At 40.8% G+C, this 22,144-nt stretch overlaps 2 protein-coding genes across 8 annotated transcripts; one reads left to right on the top strand and one right to left on the bottom strand.

The window, feature by feature from the left end:
• Window positions 1-806: 806 nt before the first annotated feature.
• Window positions 807-7,762, bottom strand: ALG10 (ALG10 alpha-1,2-glucosyltransferase). 2 transcript variants are annotated; one of them, XM_068166498.1, is made up of 4 exons: window positions 7,569-7,762; window positions 7,031-7,228; window positions 6,302-6,353; window positions 4,419-4,505 (listed from the first exon to the last, which is right to left on the bottom strand). In XM_068166498.1, the coding sequence occupies exons 1-3, from the start codon at window positions 7,731-7,733 to the stop codon at window positions 6,303-6,305; spliced, it is 414 nt and encodes a 137-aa protein (XP_068022599.1). In that variant the 5' UTR covers window positions 7,734-7,762; the 3' UTR covers window positions 4,419-4,505; window position 6,302. The 2 variants fall into 2 exon arrangements, with proteins under 2 accessions (XP_068022590.1, XP_068022599.1); XM_068166489.1 differs by lacking the exon at window positions 6,302-6,353 and having other exon boundaries at window positions 807-4,505.
• On the top strand, window positions 7,717-12,820 carry TPRKB (TP53RK binding protein). 6 transcript variants are annotated; one of them, XM_068166518.1, is made up of 5 exons: window positions 7,717-7,847; window positions 8,248-8,347; window positions 9,115-9,237; window positions 9,538-9,714; window positions 10,732-12,820. In XM_068166518.1, exons 1-5 carry the CDS (start codon window positions 7,732-7,734, stop codon window positions 10,816-10,818), a joined length of 603 nt encoding a protein of 200 aa, XP_068022619.1. In that variant the 5' UTR covers window positions 7,717-7,731; the 3' UTR covers window positions 10,819-12,820. The 6 variants fall into 6 exon arrangements, with proteins under 6 accessions (XP_068022619.1, XP_068022627.1, XP_068022644.1 ...); XM_068166526.1 differs by having other exon boundaries at window positions 7,781-7,847; window positions 8,150-8,347; XM_068166543.1 differs by having other exon boundaries at window positions 7,788-7,847; window positions 8,157-8,347.
• Window positions 12,821-22,144: the final 9,324 nt, after the last annotated feature.

Here is a 22,144-nt window from a genome sequence, read left to right as displayed (position 1 = left end):
ACAGTTCACACACATCTCCTTGTGAGCAATTTTTCTGGTGCTTTGTGTTCTAGATTTTGGGAGACTTCTTGCTTTCATAGAACCATACAATTGTTTTGGTTGAAAAAGGCCTCTAAGACCGAGTCCATTGACCTAATGCCATCGTGGCCATTAAACCATGTCCAGCACAGCCACATTTTTTAACAACTCCAGGGATGGCAACTGCACCACCTCCCCAGAAAGCTTGATGACTCTTCCAGTAAAGAAATGTTTCCTAATATCCAGACTAAACCTCTGCTGGTGCAATCTGAACAACTTCTTGTTCTATTATTAGGTACTAGGGAGAATAGAATAGAATAGAATAGAATAGAATAGAATAGAATAGAATAGAATAGAATAGAATAGAATAGAATAGAATAGACCAGGTTGGAAGAGACCTTCAAGATCATCACGTCCAACCTATCATCCAACACCACCTAATCAACTAACCCATGTAACCAAGCACCCTGTCAAGTCTCCTCCTGAACACCTCCAGTGACGGCGACTCCACCACCTCCCCGGGCAGCCCATTCCAATGGGCAATCACTCTCTCTGTGTAAAACTTCCTCCTGACCTCCAGCCTGAACTTCCACTGGCGCAGCCTGAGACTGTGTCCTCTTGTTCTGGTACTGGCTGCCTGGGAGAAGAGACCAACCTCTGCCTGTTTACAACCCCCCTTCAGGTAGTTGTAGAGAGCAATAAGGTCACCCCTGAGTCTCCTCCTCTCCAGGCTAAGCAGCCCCAGCTCCCTCAGTCTCTCCTCATAGGGCTTGTGTTCCAAGCCCCTCACTAACTTCGTTGCCCTTCTCTGGACTCGTTCCAGCAAGTCAACATCCTTCCTAAACTGAGGGGAAGAAGAGACCAACACCCACCTAGCTACAACCTCATTTCAGGTATTTGTTGAGAACAGTAAGGCCTCCCTTCAGTCTCCCCAAAACTAAACAATACCAGCTCACTCAGCCACTCCTTCAAAGATGTGGGCACTAGACCCCTCATCAGCTTTGCTGCCCTTCTCGGGACATGCTCCAGCACCTCAGTCTGTCTTGTAGTGAGGGTCCAAAAACTGAATACAGTATTCAAGGTGCAGCCTTATCAGTGCTGAGTACAGGAGCATGATCGCTCCCCTACGTCTGCTGGCCACACTATTCCTGATACAGGGCAGGATGTTGTTGGCCTTCTTGGCTGGCTGTGCTCACTGCTGGCTCCTGTTCAGACAGCTGTCAACGAGCACCCCTCAGCCTTTTTCTACTGAGCAGCTTTCCACTTACTCTGCCCCAAGCCTTTAGTGTTGCCAATTGTATATATGTAAATTCAGTTCTTTTCACTTGATCCACAGCTGCAACCTCTGTTAAGACTAAGTAGGAAGCATAAAATAATGTGGATAATCAAAAGCATTCACATACTACTATCAATAGACATGCTGGACAAGACAAAACACCTCTGGAGTACTATAAGCACTGGAATTTTGCATCTTGTCAAGCAAATGAACACTTGTTCCCTGACATAAAGCCAGAAAACAAATCAGAATTCCAGACACAGCTCCATCCCTTCCCATGTTACCATTTCCACTTGTTCACTATTAAAATTTGAGGACACAAATGAAGCTGTGTTAGATCACTCATATGGGATTTAGCCTTGTTTACATTTTTACTAGCATGGCATATAAAACCAAATTTGTAAGCCAAAGGCATGCAAGACTCCCCCTTGCCCCCCAAATCTGTCACACTAAAACACAAGAGAGCATCCTGGTTTCTGCAAGAACCATGCTGGATTCTTGGAAAACAACTCATTTGGGTTTCTCTTGTACCATCAGCTTGATAAAGTAAATAAGCAGTAACTGAAAACAGCTTTCACATTACCAACAAATTGTCATACTGGCAATAAGCCAAGAAGCAAACTGTGACCTGGCTAACATCTTAAATCCAATACTAATAAACCTACTCATTGAAGAGTGGCTTTAAAGATTTCAAACACATTGGATAGGAGAATCTCAGTTAACCACTCTTTGCAGTGTGTGTTAGTATAGGGAAGGGATCAGAGCCAAGAGACACTGATCTGCATACTGAGAAAAAAACCAAACAACACAACAGTACCAGTGTGAGTAAATAACTCCACAGTACTGACCTTTTGAGAAACAATTCCATTTCAGAGTGACTGGAGAGGCAATAATATGGTATGCTTGCATAGATTTGGCTGCAGTATTTTCATTGCAGAACAAGAAAGAGCTAGAAGATGCTACAAAGCATGTGAAGTATTTATAAATCTGCTTAACAGTTAACTATACATGATCAAATATTTCTGAGTCTAATTGAAGTCATTTACTTACAGGAATCATTAGTCTTTTATTCTGATGGTCACACACTACATGCTTCAGAAAAAAATGTAGAATATATATACTTACACCATTTTACCTTTGTAAAACAACATATATACTCCCTAGTTCCCCTAGATTTGCATGTATATATGAAAAACATTTGAAAGAGTAACTCAGTAATGCCATGAACAACTCAGTAATGCCATTAAGCGCTTCTCTAAGATTACAAGTCAAAAACTCATTTCAGCTTGGGAGTGCACTAATACCTACCTGAGTACAAATCTGTGAACACAGAACCTCAGGACATAAAAGCCTAGTAATTTAAAAGGGCATTCATTGGACTGCATTCCATTGTATAACAATGTGTTTCAGTCTCACATACATAAATAACTCCCCTAATAGCTCACATTATCAACTGCAGTTTATCTTTTGTTGTACAATAGTACTTACTCGCCCCAAAGAAGGTACATGCACATAGTTTCCACTGTATTTTCTAAATACCAGTTTGAAATAAAATTTTCAAAGTGCTCTAATGATTTAAGAGCCTACATTCTGTTTGCAAAAGTAACACAAGCATTTATTGATCAAAAATCATGAAAATTCAGTGGGATGTAGGAGGTTTTGAAAATATTTACTTCAGCAGTCGTGCATACCTCAACCACTGGGCAAACCCAGATGGAAGCAGCCTGATCCAAGGAGTAAATATGTACCCAGAGGTAACAAAGATTGAACACTTAAATACTTTGTTGTAAAGAGAAGCTTCTGAACTGTAAAACTGTCATACATTCAAGGTGTATCATATAATATTTTATTATAATGGAAAATGTCTGTAAACATCTCCCTTATTTCACAGTAATTACAGAAAAGTGTTCTCAAAATTCCCCTCATACTGAACCTGTTATTTCCAGGAGTTCATAAACTCAAAATATGCAATATATTCATGTTACAACAACCCATATCTCACATTCAGTTTCAAGAAATAAGCGAACAGCATACTTCCCCAATTCCAACTGAGGAATGACGTTCTTGCATAATTTAAAACACACCACTTCATTGCAGAGCCCAGTCCTGAAACAGAACCAAGTTTTTCTAAAGGTATGAAAGTAGAAAAAAAAAGTCACCACATAAACCTCTGGATTTCATCACTATTTGACCACTGGAATGTTCTGTTGAGAAAAAGATGAAAAGTTACTGCATTGACAACAACATAAAAAGCCAGCTCCAGAAGCTGTCTATATAGAGATGGAAAAGGAATATTGAGCCTATATATTAAGAATGGCAAAATAAAGTAACGAAATTCTAACAGTTTTTGAGGAACTGTGACTGCTGATAAACATACAACATACACTAAGGTCCAGAATATCGATTTTGATTTTAGTGTATCAACAAAACTCCAGCCAGCAAATATATAGGCTGGCACTAATAAGTATTTTACAAGCTCATGTCTTTGGAAGACTTTTCTCCAGATATAGAATGTATAATGTCTGTTATCTGCTAGTAAATATTTATGAACATAGGTAAATTTCCAGATTAGGAATAAAGAGATGCCAGCGATTATGCTGTACCGCACAGGGTGCTTTCGCAATGACACAAGGAATTTCCTGATTTTAGTAGGCGTCAATATATGAGGGAATGAAAAAAAAGCAGCAAAGGACAGAAAATAGAATAGCTGAGGAATGTGCAAACAGGCTTCGTGGCTACTTCTGTCACCAACAACTATTCCACCATTGATGAAGACAAAACCAATGAACACAGCTACTAATACAATGTATGGCCAAGTTAAAGCAGTAAATGTAACTAAGTTTCTAGGCGATATGAGATACGCAACAAGAAACTGCAGTATCCTGATCAAATCTGAAAATGATCCTTTCCTGGAAGAAATAGTTTCATCTTTCTTTTTCTGTAACTCTGTTTTCCAGGCTTCATTTAGTTTCTCTGCAACAACATTTCCAGCACAAAAAACTGCCCACACGATATTTGTCTGACGAAACATGAAACCACAAAATCCAAGGAGAGCTGAAGTTTTATGGTTACCATAAAGGCACATTAAATAGGCAAAAAGAGTAAAAAATACTGATCCTGAGTCCGTATAATAAAGGAATGTAAAAAAATACAGGGTGGGAAACACTGCAAGAGTTAATGTAGACAAGATTCTCTGGAAACCAGACACAGCCTAGAGAAAAAGCAGAAAAATGTCATTAGCAATGTCTCCAGTAAAAACAAAATAAATTAAAACAACAAATACAGTATCATTCTTGAGAATTCCATTAACACAATATAACATCTTGTATGCTTTTTAGTTACATTACTTAACGAGAACGCATGCCATATTTTTGTTAACCTCCTGCCATGTAAATAGAGAGCGTGAGACTATACAATGTTAAGAGACAAACTAAAGGATGGAACATTATTGCAGATAAATTAAAAGTAAGGCAAAAAAAAAATACACCAACTTCTTTCCTATGTCAGGTGTTCACACATTTGTGGCATTAAAATCATTGCGGAGTATAATTGCTCCCGTATCTAGAATAAAAAAGCGGCACCAATAGGTAAAACAAAAAAAGAAGTCAATGTTTGATGACCCTGAAATCTCATCATCACATTCTATTTTTGAGACCAGAAGACATCATTCAAGACTTCTACTATTGCCTCTTTCGAAGCCAGTCCGCAAAGCACCCATCTCCAAGTTTCTAATCTTTGCCTATAGCTTTTATCTTCATTATAATTCATGAGTTAGAAAAGAAACTTTAAAGGAGGTAGGAAATCACACAATTAAGAACTCCCAATTATCCCCCTCACTACATGATGCAGTGCAATTCCCAACATAAAAAGTGCCCCATGATGTTTCTGAATGATGGAGTGTGGGCTGAAACAGTCAGTCACCACCTCATAGAAGAGAGGAACAAAGAAACACTGAGTTGCAAGAAGTGCCAACAATATGACTACATTTTCTAGTTCTCCGACTGCTGTCACGAAATCTTTTGTTTTCTTGCATTTGTATTTCCATCTCCAAGCATAAAACTAAATGTGTTCCAAAAGCAGAAACAATTTATAAATTTGACTCATTTCCGTGTAGTCTTATCATGTCCTTAAACAGGAAGTCTCCTGTAAGAAACTACATATGAAGAAACTTTCTTTATGGTAAAGGAAGCCTTCAGTTAGCACTGAATAGGAAAACATGTTCTCGTGGCTAGAAGCAAAACCAAAGAATTTCACTAAGGTGAAAGACTTTGAACAAGCCATTAGCCACTGAAACAATTCACCTACTGCAGGGGTGGGTGCTTCACCACTTTAGGCATACAATATTCTTGCATCCATGTTGATCTGTTATGGTCTGGATGGGGGGACAGTTAGTTAAACATTTAGCGTTTAACTGGTCATACCCCATCCAAAGAGGAGTGTAGCAAACAAGAGTATCATACAGATCTACATTGGGACATATCCTGCTGAACACCTTTATCAATGACTTGAAGGCAGCAAGCATACTCTTAGCAAGTCTGCAGGTAACATTAAACCCAAGGGAACTACTCAATATGCTACAGACCACAGCCACGTTTCAGAGTGACCTAGACAGGCTGGAAGAATGGGGCACTGAAATACCAATAAATTTAACACAGATGGGCACAGTGCAGCTGAGGAGCTGTTACTCTGTGGAAAAGGACCAGAGTGTCTTTGCAGAATGAACACAAACTGGCAGCATGTCCTGGCACTAGTGAACACTGACAGCCTCCTGGGCTGCAGTAACAAGAGCATAGCAGCAGTTCAAGGGAAACACTCTATTTGTTAAGATACATCTAAAACACCATGTCCAGTTTTGCTCTCTGATCCAAAAAAGGCACTAGTAAAGTGGAGCAATGGCAGATGGCCACCAAGACAGCTGGGGGCTGAAGCACCTGCCCTGAGTGAGCCGGCCTTATTAAGTCTGGAAAACAGATGGTTTAGGGAGACCAAACTGCAGCCTACCAATACCTTAGAGGATGTCAACAGGTACAGGGAGCCAGGCTCCTCGATGCAGTAGATGCTGGCAGGACAAGAGACAAGAGTCATAAATGGAGAGGTTCACACTGGATACAAGAAAAACCTTTTTCACCATAAAGCCAGTTGGGCATGGGGCAGGTTGCCTAAAACGGCTGTGCAGTCACTTCCCATCCCTGGAGTTTGCCAGGCTCATACTCTAAGCAGCATTGTCTGATGTCTGTGGAGGATGGGACTCCTAAGGCCCTTTCCAATCTCATCATTCTCCAGTTCTTTCCAGCTTGAGTAATTCTCCACTTCAAAAGACTGACATCAAACCTAGCTTATTTTAAAGAACATGTTTTAGTTTAAATTCAGCTCATGGGGCTTCATTCAGGATTCACTGGATGAAGTTTTGTGGAGAGTCTTATGCAATTCCACCTAGAAGAGCATTCAGACCTTTGGATACTAAAACTATATGATACTAATTTTAACTTTTATTTAAAATGGGACTACCTACAGTTATGCACACAACTAAATTTCTAAAAGACTGCAACAAGCATGAGAGAGAGAAAAAGATATTAAAAATAATTCAAAGAAAAGATATGTGATTCCTTGGATAAACTGGTAGTAATACTTGCAGTTCTACAAAACTGTGGACAGCCCACATGTATAGTGAAGTAAACATACACGAAGCCATCAAAATAGGTTATGTGAGTGCATAAATTAATTCACTGGCCATACCTTATTCTTCTGATGGATCTTGAGCAGAAGTAAATACAATAAATAGAAGTTCCCAGCAGTAAAAAGGAGGTTAATAAACCTGAGCATTCCCGCAGAGCACACCACGCTTCCTGTCCACCCAAAGAGCCATGCTGCGGGCTTCACTACTCCCACCGAGACCAGGTACAAGCCCGGGAGAGTGGTGATCATGGGGTCCCACTGGGGAGAGGAGAGAGAAACAGGATTATAGAACTGCGACCACACAAAGGGACCAGGAGTGCACGAAGGGTTAAAACATACAATCCCCACCCATGTCTTTTTTTTCTTTTTCCCCAGCTGGGACGTTTAGCGGATTTTTAGCGCCATTAAACTGAAATTTGTGAACGCCTTGTATCCTGCCCGGCAGGCTACAGCACCAGCAAGTAGCAGAGACCAGAGACCCAGCGTTTTGGACAACAACGACCGCAAATGACATCCTTTTCAAAGCTCCCGCGGTATATCTATAAAACTTCTCTATCCTGCCAGGAAAACACAAGCCGGGCCGAGCCCCGCGCAGCACCTGAAGGAAGCGCCCGTGGCAATAGGCCTGCGCCTGGGGCACGTGGAAGACCTCATCCATATAGGGGTCGGGCAGGCGGCGGTTGATGGCCGCGAAGAGCAGGCACGACAGCAGGAAGGTGCCGCTCATGGCAGCAGAGAAGCCGTAGGCCTCCACTCCCTCCATGCCGCTACCGCCGCTGCGTCGGCCGGGAAGGGGCCTGGCTTCCGGGAAGGGCTGCCCGCGGGAGGAGGGGCCTGGCAACGTGCGGCCGCGGCGGAGGCGCTTCCCAGAGAGGCGGTGAGGGTCCGAGGGTACGGCGGCAGGGCAGGGCCGGGCCGGGCCGGGCCGGGTTGGGCTTGGGAGGACGGGCAGCTGCTCGCGTCGGCGCAGCCGCTGCCGGGCACATGAGGAAAGCGCTGGGTCGAGGAGAGGGGCTGGCGGGAGCTGCGGCCTGCCGCCAGCCGTGAAGCACACACGCGTGGGCTTTCCCCTCTAGGAAACGTTGAAAATTATATATGAATGGTTCCCTGTTATTAAAGTTGTGTTTTATGCGAGACAAGAGTGGGTGCGTCTTTGTGTATCGTTACTCTGTGGCAAAGGCTGCAGGGTTGGTGCAGCTGAGCGCGTCTGGGGCCGGCCTGCCTATCCGGTGCGGGATGGATTTAACCCATCAGCTGGAGATGTTTCCTGACTGCAGCGTGACGCTCCTCCTCTTTAACCACGTGAAAAATGCCCCTGCCCTGAGGAAAAAAGCCATGGAAGGGTCCATTGAAGGAGCACTAATAAACCCTGCAATGGTGAGCGAATGCTTTTGCCCTCCTGTTTGTACCGTGTTACAGTTTTGAACGTAATGTGTAAATCCTTCTCTGTGAAAACACTCCGAATAATGACCAGTCCTCCTAAAAACTGTCACAGTGCTGTACAAGCACTTTGTTTTCTCTGTCCCTTCTTTGATTTCATTAGTATTGTACAGTGCAGAGGTTCATCAGTGCAGAACAAATCGCTTTGGCAGGCTTGGCCAAAACAATTGCTATCTTGATTCACTTGACATCCTCCTTGGTGGAGCTATTTAAATCTATTTCCATCTGTAAAATGTAGTACTAATTGTGTAGTGCTGTCAAATATCTACTGTTTGGAACCTTTGTTCTTATTTAAACCCATAACTAGTTTCTGAATCTAGTGAGTTTTGGGTTTTGCAGGGTTTTTTTGTTGTTGGTTGTCTGTTTGGGGTTTTAGCTTGTTAAAATGAGCAAAGAAGCAGTTAGAGAACAGGAGAAAAAAATAATCTCATCTTACAATTTACTGACAGATTTGAAAAAAATAATCACATTAATAAAAGACATCAGTAACCTGATTGAGAGAGTGTAATCAATTTTATGTCAAGTATTACCCCATGCAGGAAATAATCACATTGGTTTTTGGAAGAGCAGGAATTGCAGGCAGAATACTGTTTTGCTCATGTTCGTGACTGCAGACTTGGGCTATCAAAGTAAGAAGTCAGGATTTTTTTCAGAGTTCAAACCAGCATGTTGAATTCATGTGTAACTTTTATTGTGTTTTACAGATTGTAGATCCTTTTCAAGTTCTTGTGGCAGCCAACAAAGCAGTTCATCTACACAAGTTAGGTAAAATGAAGACCAGGACTCTCAATGCAGAAATTATTTTCAGCCTTTCACCGAATAACAATGTAAGATTTACTAAACAAGTGCCTTTTTTTTTGCCAGAGAAAGTTGCTAAGATCCAAGCAGACAAACTAGATATATGTAATCACTTAACTGTTTACATGACCACTATTAGAAGTTACTGTTATTAAAAATAACACTAATATGCTATTATGTCTTGTAGCTTGACAGAATTCCATTAGTGTAAAACATGCATCAGTTTACATTCTTGGTTATCTGACCCAGTAACTGAAAAGGTTGCTTATATGTAGTCAGAAAGTGACTCTGACTCACAATATTTTGTGTTTTGTTTGATCTTTTCTTAGATTTCAGATGCATTTAAAAAGTTTGGCATTTCAGACAGTGACACAGCTGTGCTCATTGTTCTTGTTGTGGACAGAGAAAAGTCTGTAAATCTGGAAGACATAGCATCTCAGGTCGAAGGCCAACAGGTTTCTCTAGATGAACTCCCCCAGCTGACAGATACTGCCAAAGTTAAAAAGGTATGTAGCCAAAAGAGATGACTGGCTTAGAGAAGAGATTATTTAGTAGTCCTGTTTAAATACTAATAGACATGATTAATCTTGAGTCAGTATTTCTTTAGCACAATTGGAAACTTGTTTTAAGTGAACCTTGATTATGTAATTCCTACATTTTCATGGAATCATAGAAGGATTTAGGCTGCAAAGAACCTCCAAAGGTCATATAGTCCAGCCCCCTCTGCAGTAAGCAGGGACATTCAACTAGATCAGGTTGCCCGGACCCTTGTCAAGCCTCAGCTTAAATATCTCTAGGGACAGAGCCTCAACTACCTTTCTGGGCAACCTGTTCCAGTATTCCACCCTCATAGTAAAGAGGGAAGAGTTCTAGACTTCTAGTCATCACACCCTGACTTCGTACATTTTAAATCTTCAAATTCTTAACATTGTCAGGAAGTTGGAACATAAAAATAAATGCCAAATTGCTGCCTACCATTCAGGCACTTTTGCTTCCTGTTTTCTCATACAAATGTTCATTTAGTTTAAAATAAATTTTCAGTCCTGAACAGTTTCATAATCTTAAGCACAGAAATAGACCCAGCATGGGCGGCTAAAATGAAAATGTGTTGATGTAGCTGCTAAGAAACTGTGTTATGGCATGTGTGCCTTTAACAGATTACCATATGCTGGATAGGTATCTTGAAGCATGTGTGTTTCACTTGACAAAATTCAAGTGACTTAATTTATCTTTATCATATTCACCAAAGTAATGATGGGAGACATGAACAGGAGAAATCGTAGCATACAATATGTGGAGCTAAAATTGTTGCTCTCATTCAGCTTCTTAGCTCTCCGTTATGAATTACAATTTCAGAATTTGCTTGTTTCCTCGGTCCTAATTTTGTCTTGCAGTCATGGGAAGACAGAAATTTCCAATGTAAAAAGATAAAAGTGAGGGGGAAGTCTTTCATCTGTTTTCAAATATGTGTGATCAGGTTTTGATTTCTTACATAGCTTTTATGTTGTTCTTTTTCTCTGCAGATGTATAAAGTTACTCCGCAGGAGGAAAAAATCAGCACCTTATTGGATAGTATTGTTTGCAGAATGTCAACAAAAGATGTTTTATGAAAGTGGAAATAAAGGGTTTTTTTAAGGAAAAATGGCTTTTTAATATGCAAGAACACTTAATTGCAATTTATCCTGCATTTCAGAAAAAGTGTTATAGTACTGAGCAGTGATATCTGAACTTTAACCATCAGTGAGCAAGCCTGGATAGAGGAGTAATCTGAGCTATATTCTAAGCACAGAGAACAGTTCTGTGCAAAGCAGAATTTGCCATTGGCATTTTTGTACATTTTCTTAAAAAGAGAAAAACAAAAAGGTGCTTTTGCCAGTACCAGCGCAGATCATGAACAGAAGGCTTGGAAATCTGTACTTAGTTTTCTTTCATCAGATGTTTTGCTTGTCCTAGATAGGATTTAAACGCTGTAAATCATTTTTTTTATTAGCCCTCACCCGATTTGTTTGGAACCCATGATGAATTATATCCTTTTAACAGTACTGCTGCCAGAAAAGGTGTCTCTGGCATGAAGTCTTGCTGATGGACTACAAGAAGGAAAATTTACATAAATTAGCATCAGTGCCTCCCTCCTGCTCACTGTTCAGGGACAAGAAGGGAGGGGAGTGGCACCATGGCAGCCAGTGGTGGCTGCAGTGTGGAGCAGGGCTTCAGAGATGTGTAGAACAATGAATAAGGTCAGATGGATGATGCTGTGGTAGTGTAGGCAGCAGACAATCAGTCTTTAGATGCAGTGTACTACTGAAGTACTGATATGTGGCTGTGGTACATTAGCGTTGCCATTAAGGAATAATGAGAAGTGCTTTTACTTTAGAGTTATGAATTAGGCGTGGTGATGCTGCCTGATTCAAATGCAGAATTCACAGAGAAATTTTCACCATAGATACATTTACTTAATTTTTTATTTTTTTTTTTTAATAATTTACATAGCATTCTGAAAATATCACTGAATTAATTTTGTTGAGCCAGTGTTACAATACTGATTTCCAATAGTCACTGGGCCAAAAAGCCCTGCACAAGTATCACTTAATCACATGTAGTCATCCTGTTAAAGAACAATTATTGTCCTAATTATATTTTGGGAAAGAGGCAAGCGTGAGTTAAGAGTTGAAATGTTACTCATTACAGTAAAAAGACCAGCACACTGACAAATAGACCTGGTATTGTCTGTGTTTCTGTATTTAATATAGAAATGCTTCCTTTGATATTTTTGGTTAATTCTTCCCTCAGTTACAGTAGTACAAAACATGTCCTTTTCTTACAACCAAATCAATGGCAAAATACTTGCCAAGTACCAAGGGAATGACAAGGTTTATCAAAATAAATGATTCAGGAGAAACGGCTATGCCAATTTCTTGATTGAAAGATGGTTTCACAGAATGTATCATCATCTCTAAAGGGAAATGTGAGGCACTAAGCCCCATTTTGTACTAGAAGTGCTTCAGTCTTTTGAAATAAAACATGCATAACATAAGAATGTGAGAATGACCATGGAAAATAAGAAACTTGTTTTTCTTCTCTGGCAGTCCACTTGGTACATGGAATACATCAGGTTTGCTGGCTGAACTGCTGACATTGTTTTTGGTAGTTTAAAATAACAACAGACAGGTCTGCTTAAACCAACAGCCATGTTTGAACATGTGTAAAACACCAGTCTGATCTGTTTATATAGGAATAAATACTAATAAGATTGCTGCATAAGAATTGATACACAGGTTCCAAACTTAGGTTCCTCAGTTTCTAATTCTTGTCAGACCATTTCAGTGGTGTAGAAACAGTAAATGGTTTGTTGCTGCTGTCATGAGTTAAATTATGGAACTTATTTTCTCTGAGACCTGAATGAGCTATTTTAATGGGTGGATTTACTGCAAATTATTTTGGTAGGTGAAGCTGCCACGGTACCATCCAGTCAGGCAAATGTGGGTTTGTTGGCAGTGAGGACTATGCCATTGCCCTGTAAGACCACAGCTTTCACCTAGTCCTGGTTGCATTACTTAAGTTAAACATTATTTTCAAAAGCTGATAATAAATGCAGATATTGTTGACACTGCAGAGTTAGCACTTGTCTTTCTGGACACATTAATAAATTTGGACCCATAATGTCATTGTTAAATCAACCACTGCTGGTTTCCATCAATGTGCTGGAACGTGTCCAGAGAACGGCCATGAGGATGATCAGGGGGCTGGAGCACCTCTCATATGAGGACTGAAGGAGTTGGGGCTGTTCAGTCTGGAGAAGAGAAGGCTCCCAGGTGACCTAATTGTGGCCTTCCAATATCTGAAGGGGGCCTACAGAAAGGCTGGGGAGGGACTTCTCAGGATATCAGGTAGTGATAGGACTAGGGGGAATGGAATGAAGCTGGAGGTGGGGAGATTGAGGCTGGATGTGAGGAGGAGGTTCTTCACCATGAGAGTGGTGAAACCCTGGAATGCTTTGTCCAGGGAGGTGGTTGAGGCCCTGTCCCTGGAGGTGTTTAAGAGCAGGCTGGATGAGGCTCTGGCCAGCCTGATCTAGTGTGGGGTGTCCCTGCCCATGGCAGGGGAGTTGGAACTAGATGATCCTTGTGGTCCCTTCCAACCCTGACTGATACTATGCTATGATCAAAGCAAAAGTTTATGGGAAAAAATAGGGTTTTGAAAAAGTTGATGTTCTGCTTTTGTCTCAGTCAAAGGTCCCTATCTTGTCTCCTCTATCAGAAGGTAAGAGGAAGCTGAAGCATTTTCAATACCGTATCTGGGTCTCTAGTGCTTCAGAGGCAGGATTACACCTGTGGGATTTAGAAATTTAATAACTTTTAGAAATTTAATAACTTTAATAACTTTTTGACTGCTGCCTTTTTGAGTTAAAAAACTCAACATGACAAAAACTGAGCAAAACCAGCAGCCTGTACATCTGAAAGGTGACAACTAAAACTTCAGCCATCACAGAATTCACTTTCATGTTTGAATGCTTTGCAATATGAGTTTCTTAAGAGAAAGCAAAAAGAGGAGAAAGGGCAAGCAAGAAACATACTGCACAATGACTGCAATGTGCAATAAAACCAGATGGCTATTGTTTGAGTTAAAAGACAGTTCCCAAGTTTTTGGCCCAGGTAGATATGATGAGTCCAAACCGCAGGCCTATCCATCACGTCACAGGTTTATCTCAGGGCACACAGCAGGAATGCAGATAAACACTTGAGAAGCTTGCCTGCTCTATTGTGACAGAGGTAGTCACCCTTGGGGAGCATGTCCAGTAGCACACCAGAGTTTGTGAGCAGCCTTCACCCGCAAGCTGGTGCATGAAGGATCAAATATGTGCTCATCTCATGGTTGAGACAGTGTATATATTGACATGTGGCAAATCACAGAATCACGTAAAGGGCAGTCAGAGGTTCTTCAGGGGAAAAAACCTGGGAAAGGTGGGCTGCCTTACAACAGGACGACTGCTTCTGAGTACTCTGCAGCCACATCTGCAGGACACTGTGAAGAGCAAAGCGGCCCAAGTGATGTGGATTCACTGCCCTGGCAGCTCAACTTATGAGCTAGAGCCTGTGCATCTGTGAATTGTGTGCTTGGTATTAGCTAAAATGCTTGTTTCTAAAAGCTATGTATGTTAGAGCAAACAGCCAGTCTGGTTTACAAAATCTTTAAGCAAAGGACAAATTGTCAGCTGTCAGTGGCAGGTTCCAGGAGTGAATTTCCCTCACCATTGCATGTGACCCCCTTGGATGCTGCGTTCACTGCCTTCCCCCTCTTCTGTCACTCCAAGATGCTTTTGCCTGTCTGCTTTTACTTCCAAAGCCCTTCACAGTTCATGCTACTCCCCTAGCCTGCACTTACCTTCTTGCCTTACGTTTTCAAAGCAGCAGCTTCAGGCCTCTTTCTGTGCCTGTTTCAGCTAGGGCAAACTTCCTTCATTATTTTCAAAACAAATGATTATTCAGTGCCACTTTGACCTGTTGTCAGAACTACCATGATGGCCATTGCCCATCATGCAACTCCAACCACCTGTCAGACTGTCTAATCCCTCTCTCAAGTACTTCAATGGTACCTTTATGAGGGAGGGACTACTGACTGTGGACGCAGGTGCATCTAGTGCTACAAGGCTTTTTAAACTGTCCTTGAGAGATGTCATGTAAGGCTTACCAAAAACATTGACATTTATGTATCCCTCTTGATTGTGGATACCAAAATGGGGTGCACAATACTTAGAAGAACTGTGTTGTATATAGGCACTGCAGAATTACAAATGTATCTATATGTTAATAAGTATTTAAAATGTCTTGCAGTTCTTTATTATGACAACTGTTTGTTAGTTCAGGCAATGCTGAAATTTGAGGTCTAACCTGAGTTTAAGCTGCCAGCATTAATTTGAGTTTATTAGGAGCAGGCAATCGTACAATTAACAGAGAGTTTAACAGAAACTCCAAGTCACCGTATTTCCAGAAAGCTTGCAGATTTTCTGAGTGAAGTTACTTCCTTGAAAAAATGGGAGTATGGAACAGCCCTCATTAAGAATGGGCTGGTGTACATAGAGGTTGGAATTGCCATGAAGTATTAATGAGTTGTGGAAAAGCAAGTACAATAATGAAGACTGAGCCAGTCAGTTCTACAACAAAGGATGCTTATAAATACAGTTTATTTCATGGTTTTAATCCCAAGTTTACAAAAGCATTACCATAAATTAAAAATATGGAGACCGAAGTCCCATATACACTCTTCTAGCAACAGATAGAAGAATTTGACTTGTTCCAAGGTATTCCTTTGCCTGCAGCATAGCTGGTTTTATTTATATTTTTTTCCTTTGTTGTTGTGACATGGCAGATTATTTGCCTGCTTATAGTGTATGTTTTACCACAGATAAGGACAGGTAATCTTGGCAAAGGTAGAGACTGGACAATTTAAGTTGAAAAATGGAAAGCTCGCATGGCTATACAAAACACTGACCAATAAAAATGCAATTTGAACTCTCATTGCTAGCATGTTGAGCTTAAACTAAATTTCATATGCATGCAATGGGTAATATAAATATGTACAATGCAAACAGGTATATGTTATTCACAAAGTCATGTTGAAGTACATTTCCTATTAAAATTGTGTCACAGACTCAGTTCCACAAGCTGCAACAATTTAAATAGTTTGAAGCATGCTGTTAAGATGCTGAGACCGTGTTTGGGTTTTTTTGTACCTCCTGGGAATGGATAAGCAACACAAACATACTTGAAGCATACTGCTGCTATGAGGAGAAATCCTTTCTTGACCAGGCTCCCCAAAGCGCCATGAGAAGGATCATGACAATCACTGTGTAAAGCATATGGACTGTAGAAAGATCATCTCCATCCTGGTGCTTAAGCCCAGAGGTGCTGTGCCAGTTCTCACTTTTGTTCCCATTGTTTTTCTGCCTGTGAGCACGGAGAGAATGTATCCTGCCATAACAAGAAGCAAGGTTAAGATTCAAAATTATTTTTTTTTAACAGTTCAATAGTGTTTATAATGAAGTCCAGAGTGTGCACTTACTGGATCTGGGAAAGAGCCTTTCAAACTGTATGAAGTTAATAAAGTAATTTCCATAATTGGAAATGCAAAACATCTACCAGCCATTTGGTATTGCTCTCCTACTGACAGGCAGAGAGGGAGGATTGTTAGAGGATGTACAGTGCTCTCACTCTTCACTGGTAATACAGATCAGTTGTATGAGAAAAAACATACCCTTTCATTTTGCGATATGGTGAAAGTACTAGGGTTTAGGGGGAAAAAAAATAAATTTACAAGTTTCCAAAGCTTTAGTTAGGGGAATGTGAACAGCAGATGTGAGCTCTCCATCCCATTCTGATAATGAATTTCAATCTCTCCTTTTCAGAAGGGACTTACCTCAGCAGTGTGTCAAGGCATTCATTAGCCAAAGATACCAAACAGGAGTACTTACACAAGCACATCTGCAGGATTCTTGAGTAACATTTTACACTGTTTTGCCATCTTTCCCAAATGGTTTGAAAGCAGAGGTGTTAGTCTGTGCTAACTGACCTCCACTTACTGTTATCACCATTGAAAATTGCCTGCTAAGACCCAGCGGGTCTGCCTGTTTGTTGGTTAGGGTTTTTTAAGAGGAAAAAAAATGCCATCTGAATTGCAGTGTGAAAAGGAGATCAGCTTGTGATTTTCATGTAGTTTAGGAGGGGGTCTGAGAAGTGTTAAATGTTCTTGCAGCTTTTATCATAGACTAGCAGGAATTACAAAAACATTACAGCAGATACAGTTTATGACTAAAGAGCTTTTAAACAGAAATTATATTTATATACTTATGCACACTTGGAAGAGAACTGTCAAACTGATTTGTTAAAAATGTATGTCCAGGAAATGCATGCTGCAAAAGGGAATTCATCAATAAACCAGAAATTTGGTAGCTAAGATTTCACAGAAAGTAGCTGTAGTATTAGAAACACATATTTAACATTTCTGGCAAGATATGGACTACCTTCTGTCTTCTGTAACTGCAAATCAAATAGCACAGTTCATGATCATTTGGCAGCATCATGTGAAGACCACGAGAGGGATATTCTGGCAGTAGTTTACTTTCCTAGTCCTACCTGCGGAGAATGCAGTATGTGCATCTTACCTCCGGGAAGCATTCATGACCTGTTGGTGATTGAATTCCCAATGTGTCAGATATCTTCTTGCAGAGAGGAAAAGAGCCTTTTTTATCCTCTTGTCTTCTGGCACAAAAGAGGAAAATCTTCACTCATTAACAACAAAAGAATTTCCTTCCAAGCCCACCAATATGACCAACGTTTATCTGGGAGCACTTGATATATGTCAGTCGAAGTCCTCAAATTATGGGTTTTCTAAGCTGATTTTAACATCATTCTTCAGAAATTGCCTGGAGCAGCTTACAAGACAAGTAATGAGTCATCTCAATGACTGGCTTATTTTAGCTGCTGGGATCCCTTCTTATAAACAGTAGCTCACTGCTGAAGTGTTGCCAAATTCATTGCAACGTAAGTAATGCACAGATGGAGGGTGCTGGTGATGAAAAATGCAGGATGAGCTGTAACTTAGAACTACTTTCTATTAGATCACAGGCTATTTTGGGATAAAACTTAGTTCCTTTCTGCAACTAATTTAGTTTAACTTGCCTGGAGCGAAATTCCAAGCCACCATCACTTAGATGTGCTCTAATATTCTAACATTTTTATGAAAAAGTGTCTTCTTTAGTCATTTGTTGGCTTTTGCAATAATCACATTCGTTGAGCAGTCAATAAGCAGTAAATCAGCACAAAAGAAAACATTTGGACATTTAGGGTTTGTAACAAAGTCACATACATCCACTTCCTCCCTGACGATCTGGAAACGTTCCCCATAACAAGAGGCTCTGCCAATGCAATTCTAAAAGTTGGGTGTTGCATGATTGGATGGGTTAATAGTGGGTTTAATACAATAAATCAAATGGTCCCAGTAATCATTTGTAGGGCTTGTGAATTAACACACTTAAAATTTGTTGTTTAGAAAAATAAGCCAAAGCCCTTCTTTCTGAAAACAAAACATGAATATCTTCTTGCATTGCCTTTAAACTGTCAACACAATTTAAAGAACTTTATTTCTCATTTAGCTGTTACTTTAGGCTTCTTGCCACATATAATTGTTAAGGCAAATCTGAACTTGTAGTTCTAGTGCACTTCTAAAGGATTTTGTCTTTCCTTCAGATAGCATTTATGTTTATATATAAATAAGATTGGTTCCCTTAGTTTTAGTAAAGCAATTAGCAGTTTCCACGTAGGTCTTGGGATATCTCTTCCACTCCAGAAAATTAAGACTGAGCTTGCTTACTCATAGTCTTTCCAGTTCCTAAGCCTCTTTTCTATAAATAACATTTATAAAAAGAGCTATTTTAATGTAATTGACACTTTAACTGTTTAATGAAAACTGGATGAATCTCATTTTCCTTTAAGTAAACTTGTTGCAAGACAAGTTAATCAGCGTGCATTTCAATAGAAGTGCAAGTGCTGTTTATTTCTAATGGCTATGGGAGTAAAACCATGTCACTGGATACAGTAGAGCTATTGAGGACATTATAGAATTCTTCATTATTAGCAATATATTAAATATAGAAAAATAAAAACATTCCAGTAACTTGGAGGAAGTGATTTGGACATGAGCAACAAATCACTGCCTTGGATCACTTCTAGCTTTTTCAGACCTAGCATTCTGTTTTCTGAAATTAGGGAGTGGTAGGTACTGCAATAAAAGCTGTGCTCTGCATTTTTCCTGTATGTTTTTAATTTTTCTTTATACTTTCTTTTTTTTTTTTTTTTAACTTCAGTCTTAAGATCTGTAGCACTTACAGCCTATTTGCCCCACGAGTTTCATCTACGGTTTCTGTTTCATTATAAGGCTCACACTTTTTCACTGAACAAGAAGAAGTATGTGTAAACCTCATCTCAGAAGTGCAAGATCATTGATTTTTTTTTTTTGGTTATATAACACACTTTTGAGTTCTTTCAACTTTTATTCTTTTATCATCATTTTCTTGTGGAAAATTGTTCTTTATAATGCATATGGTTGAGTGCTCTTAATGCAGCCATGAATGTTTGCTCAACTCACTACAGGCTAAAGCAATGCAAAAAAAGGAATGGTAAAAATGTAGAATTGAAATTGTTTCATCGGTAATAGTCATTTAAGGACCCACCTAGAAAAATACTAAAGGGAATAATTGTAAAATTCTGGATGAAAGAAATTCTGCAATAACGAGGACTGACCTGGTTTACAAGCAACAAAGCCTGATACCTCCCCACCTTACTGACCCCTACAGGCCAGAAGGGATTCATTAAGTGCTGGGGAGGAAGGAAAGGTGGGAGGTGAACTCTGGTTGCACATATACTACTTGCAAGGATCCATGGAAAATACCAAGTAGAGTGGTCAAGTAAAAAATGGGTTACATAATATTCTGTCTATATGAAAATCTGCAGGCCATGACTGGCCAGCCTTAGTCAGCTGCTAAATTTAAGTACATTTATCTAGTCAAGTCATCCTGAAATTCTCAGAAGAGAATACATCGCTTGACAGCAATTTCTGAGGCTATGCATGAATCAGGAGAAAACTCCAAACACAGGATAGCATTAAACATTGGAAGAAACAGAATTACTGGCTTGACAACAGAATTCAGAGGGTCATCATCAGTGGCACAGAGTCACCTCGGAGGCTTGTGGCCAGCGGCGTTTCCCAGGGATCGGTACTAGGTCCAGTTTTGTTCAGTATCTTTATCAACGACCTGGATGAGGGGATTGAGAGACCTCAGCAAGGTCATTGATGATACAAACAAGACTGAGAGACCTGGGGCTGTTTAGTCTTGAGAAGGTTGAGAGGGGATCTCATCAATGTCTATAAATATCTGAGGGGTGGGTATCAAGTGGAGGGGGCCAAGCTCTTTTTGGTAGCACACAAATATGACAAGGAACAATGGGTATAAGCTTGAACACAGATTTCACCTCAACATGAGGAGAAACTTCTTTACAGTGAAGGTGATGGAGCACTGGAACAGTGCCCAGAGAGGTTGTGGAGTCTCCTTCTCTGGACACATTCAAAACCTGTCTGGATGCATTCCTGTGTGGACTACCCTAAGTGATCCTGCTTTGGCTGGGGGGTTGAACTTGATGATCTCTGGAGGTCCCTTCCAATCTCTAATGTACTGTGATACTGTAAATGTGGATAAAGTCGTATTTTCCTGGTTTTTCTTACTGGTATGGGTCTCCTTCTAAGACTATTTTATCAGCTAGCCAATATTAATTGGCAGTAGCTGGGACTGATATGCAGGAAACTTGCTATTCCTTATGTCAGCTTAAGAACACATACATAGCCTTTTTGGTGTACTTTAATTACTGAGACAACCAAATCCAGCAAAAGTGTGGAGGAAACAAAAGGAGCTCATCTGCACCCTCCAGCACAGCCAGCATGACAGCTGTGCCAGGAGTCACCCTGAAGTCCTGCAACCCTGAAGCGGAGTCTTTCAGTAATGACCATATATTCCTGGCAGCTTTCCCTACCACTGCTGCCACCACAACTGCTGAGGTCTGCCAGGCAAACACAGAAACTTAAAATCACAGAATATTAGGGGTTGAACGCCATCACTAGAGGTGTTCAGGAGGAGACTTGACAGGGTGCTTGGTTGCATGGGTCAGTTGATTAGGTGGTGTTGGATGATAGGTTGGACGCAATGATCTTGAAGGTCTCTTCCAACCTGGTTTATTCTGTTCTGCTCTGTTCATGACTCTCTACAACTCTGAAAGGAGGTTGGAATGAGGTAGGGTTGGTCTCTTCCCATATGCAGCAAGTGACAGGACAAGAGGAAACAGCCTCAAGTTGTATCTGGGGATCATTTAGTCCAATCCCCCTGCTAAAGCAGGTTTGCCTAGATCAGGTTGCACAAGAGCACATTCGGATGAGTTTTGAAAGTCTCCAGAGTCCGCAACCTCTCTGGGGAGCCTGTTCCAGTGTTCCATCACCCTCAAAGTAAAGGCATTTTTCCTCATGTTCAAATGGAATTTCCTGTGTTCTAGTTTGTGCCCATTGCCCCTCATCCTATCACTGGGTATCACTGAAAAGAGACTTGCCCCATCGTCTTTACACCTGCTCTTTAGATATTGACACATATTGATAAGATCCTCTCTCAGCCTTCTTTTCTCTGGGCTAAACAGCCCAAGGTTTCTGTCTTTCCTCATAAGGGAGGTGCTCCGGTTTCCTAATCATCTTTGCAGCCCTCCATTAGACTCTATCCAGGAGTTCCCTGTCCTTCTTGAACTGGGAAGCCCAGGACTGGACATAGTACTCCAGGTGTGACCTCACTAGGGCAGAATAAAGAGGGGAAGAAAACTTTCCCTGGACCTGTTGGTCACACATTTATGTACCCCAGGATACCATTTGGCTTCTTTGCCACAAGAGCACACTGCTGCTGGTTCATGGTTAACTTAACACTGGGGCTCCCAGGTCCTTCCCCATGGAGCTGCAATCCCTAACCTGTACTGCTGCATGGGGTTATTTCTCCCGAGATGCAGGACACTAAAATTCCCTCTGTTGAACTTCATGGTGTTCCCCTCTGCCCAACCCTTCAGCCTGTCCAGGTCTCGCTGAGGGGCAGCAGAGCCTTCTTCTTTACCAACCACTCCTCCCAGTTTTGTATCATTAAATCCAGCACATCAGTGACAAGTAGTTGGGATAAACAGCAATTTTTTTCCAGTGAGGGTGGTCAAACCCTGGAACAGGAATGGTGGTCGATGCTCCATCCCTGGAAACATTCAAGGCCAGTTTGGATGGGGCTGTGAGCAATCTGATCTAAAGACATCCTTGCTCACTGCAGGGGGAATTGGAGTAGCTGACCTTTAAAGGTCCCTTCCAATCCATGAT

Source organism: Melanerpes formicivorus, unplaced genomic scaffold, assembly GCF_026170545.1.
Source record: "Melanerpes formicivorus ecotype bairdi unplaced genomic scaffold, bMelFor1.0.p_v2 SCAF_3, whole genome shotgun sequence".
Taxonomy (NCBI): Eukaryota; Metazoa; Chordata; class Aves; order Piciformes; family Picidae; genus Melanerpes; species Melanerpes formicivorus.
Note: the sequence above shows the minus strand (reverse complement) of the source record. Positions and strands in the feature narration are given on the sequence as shown.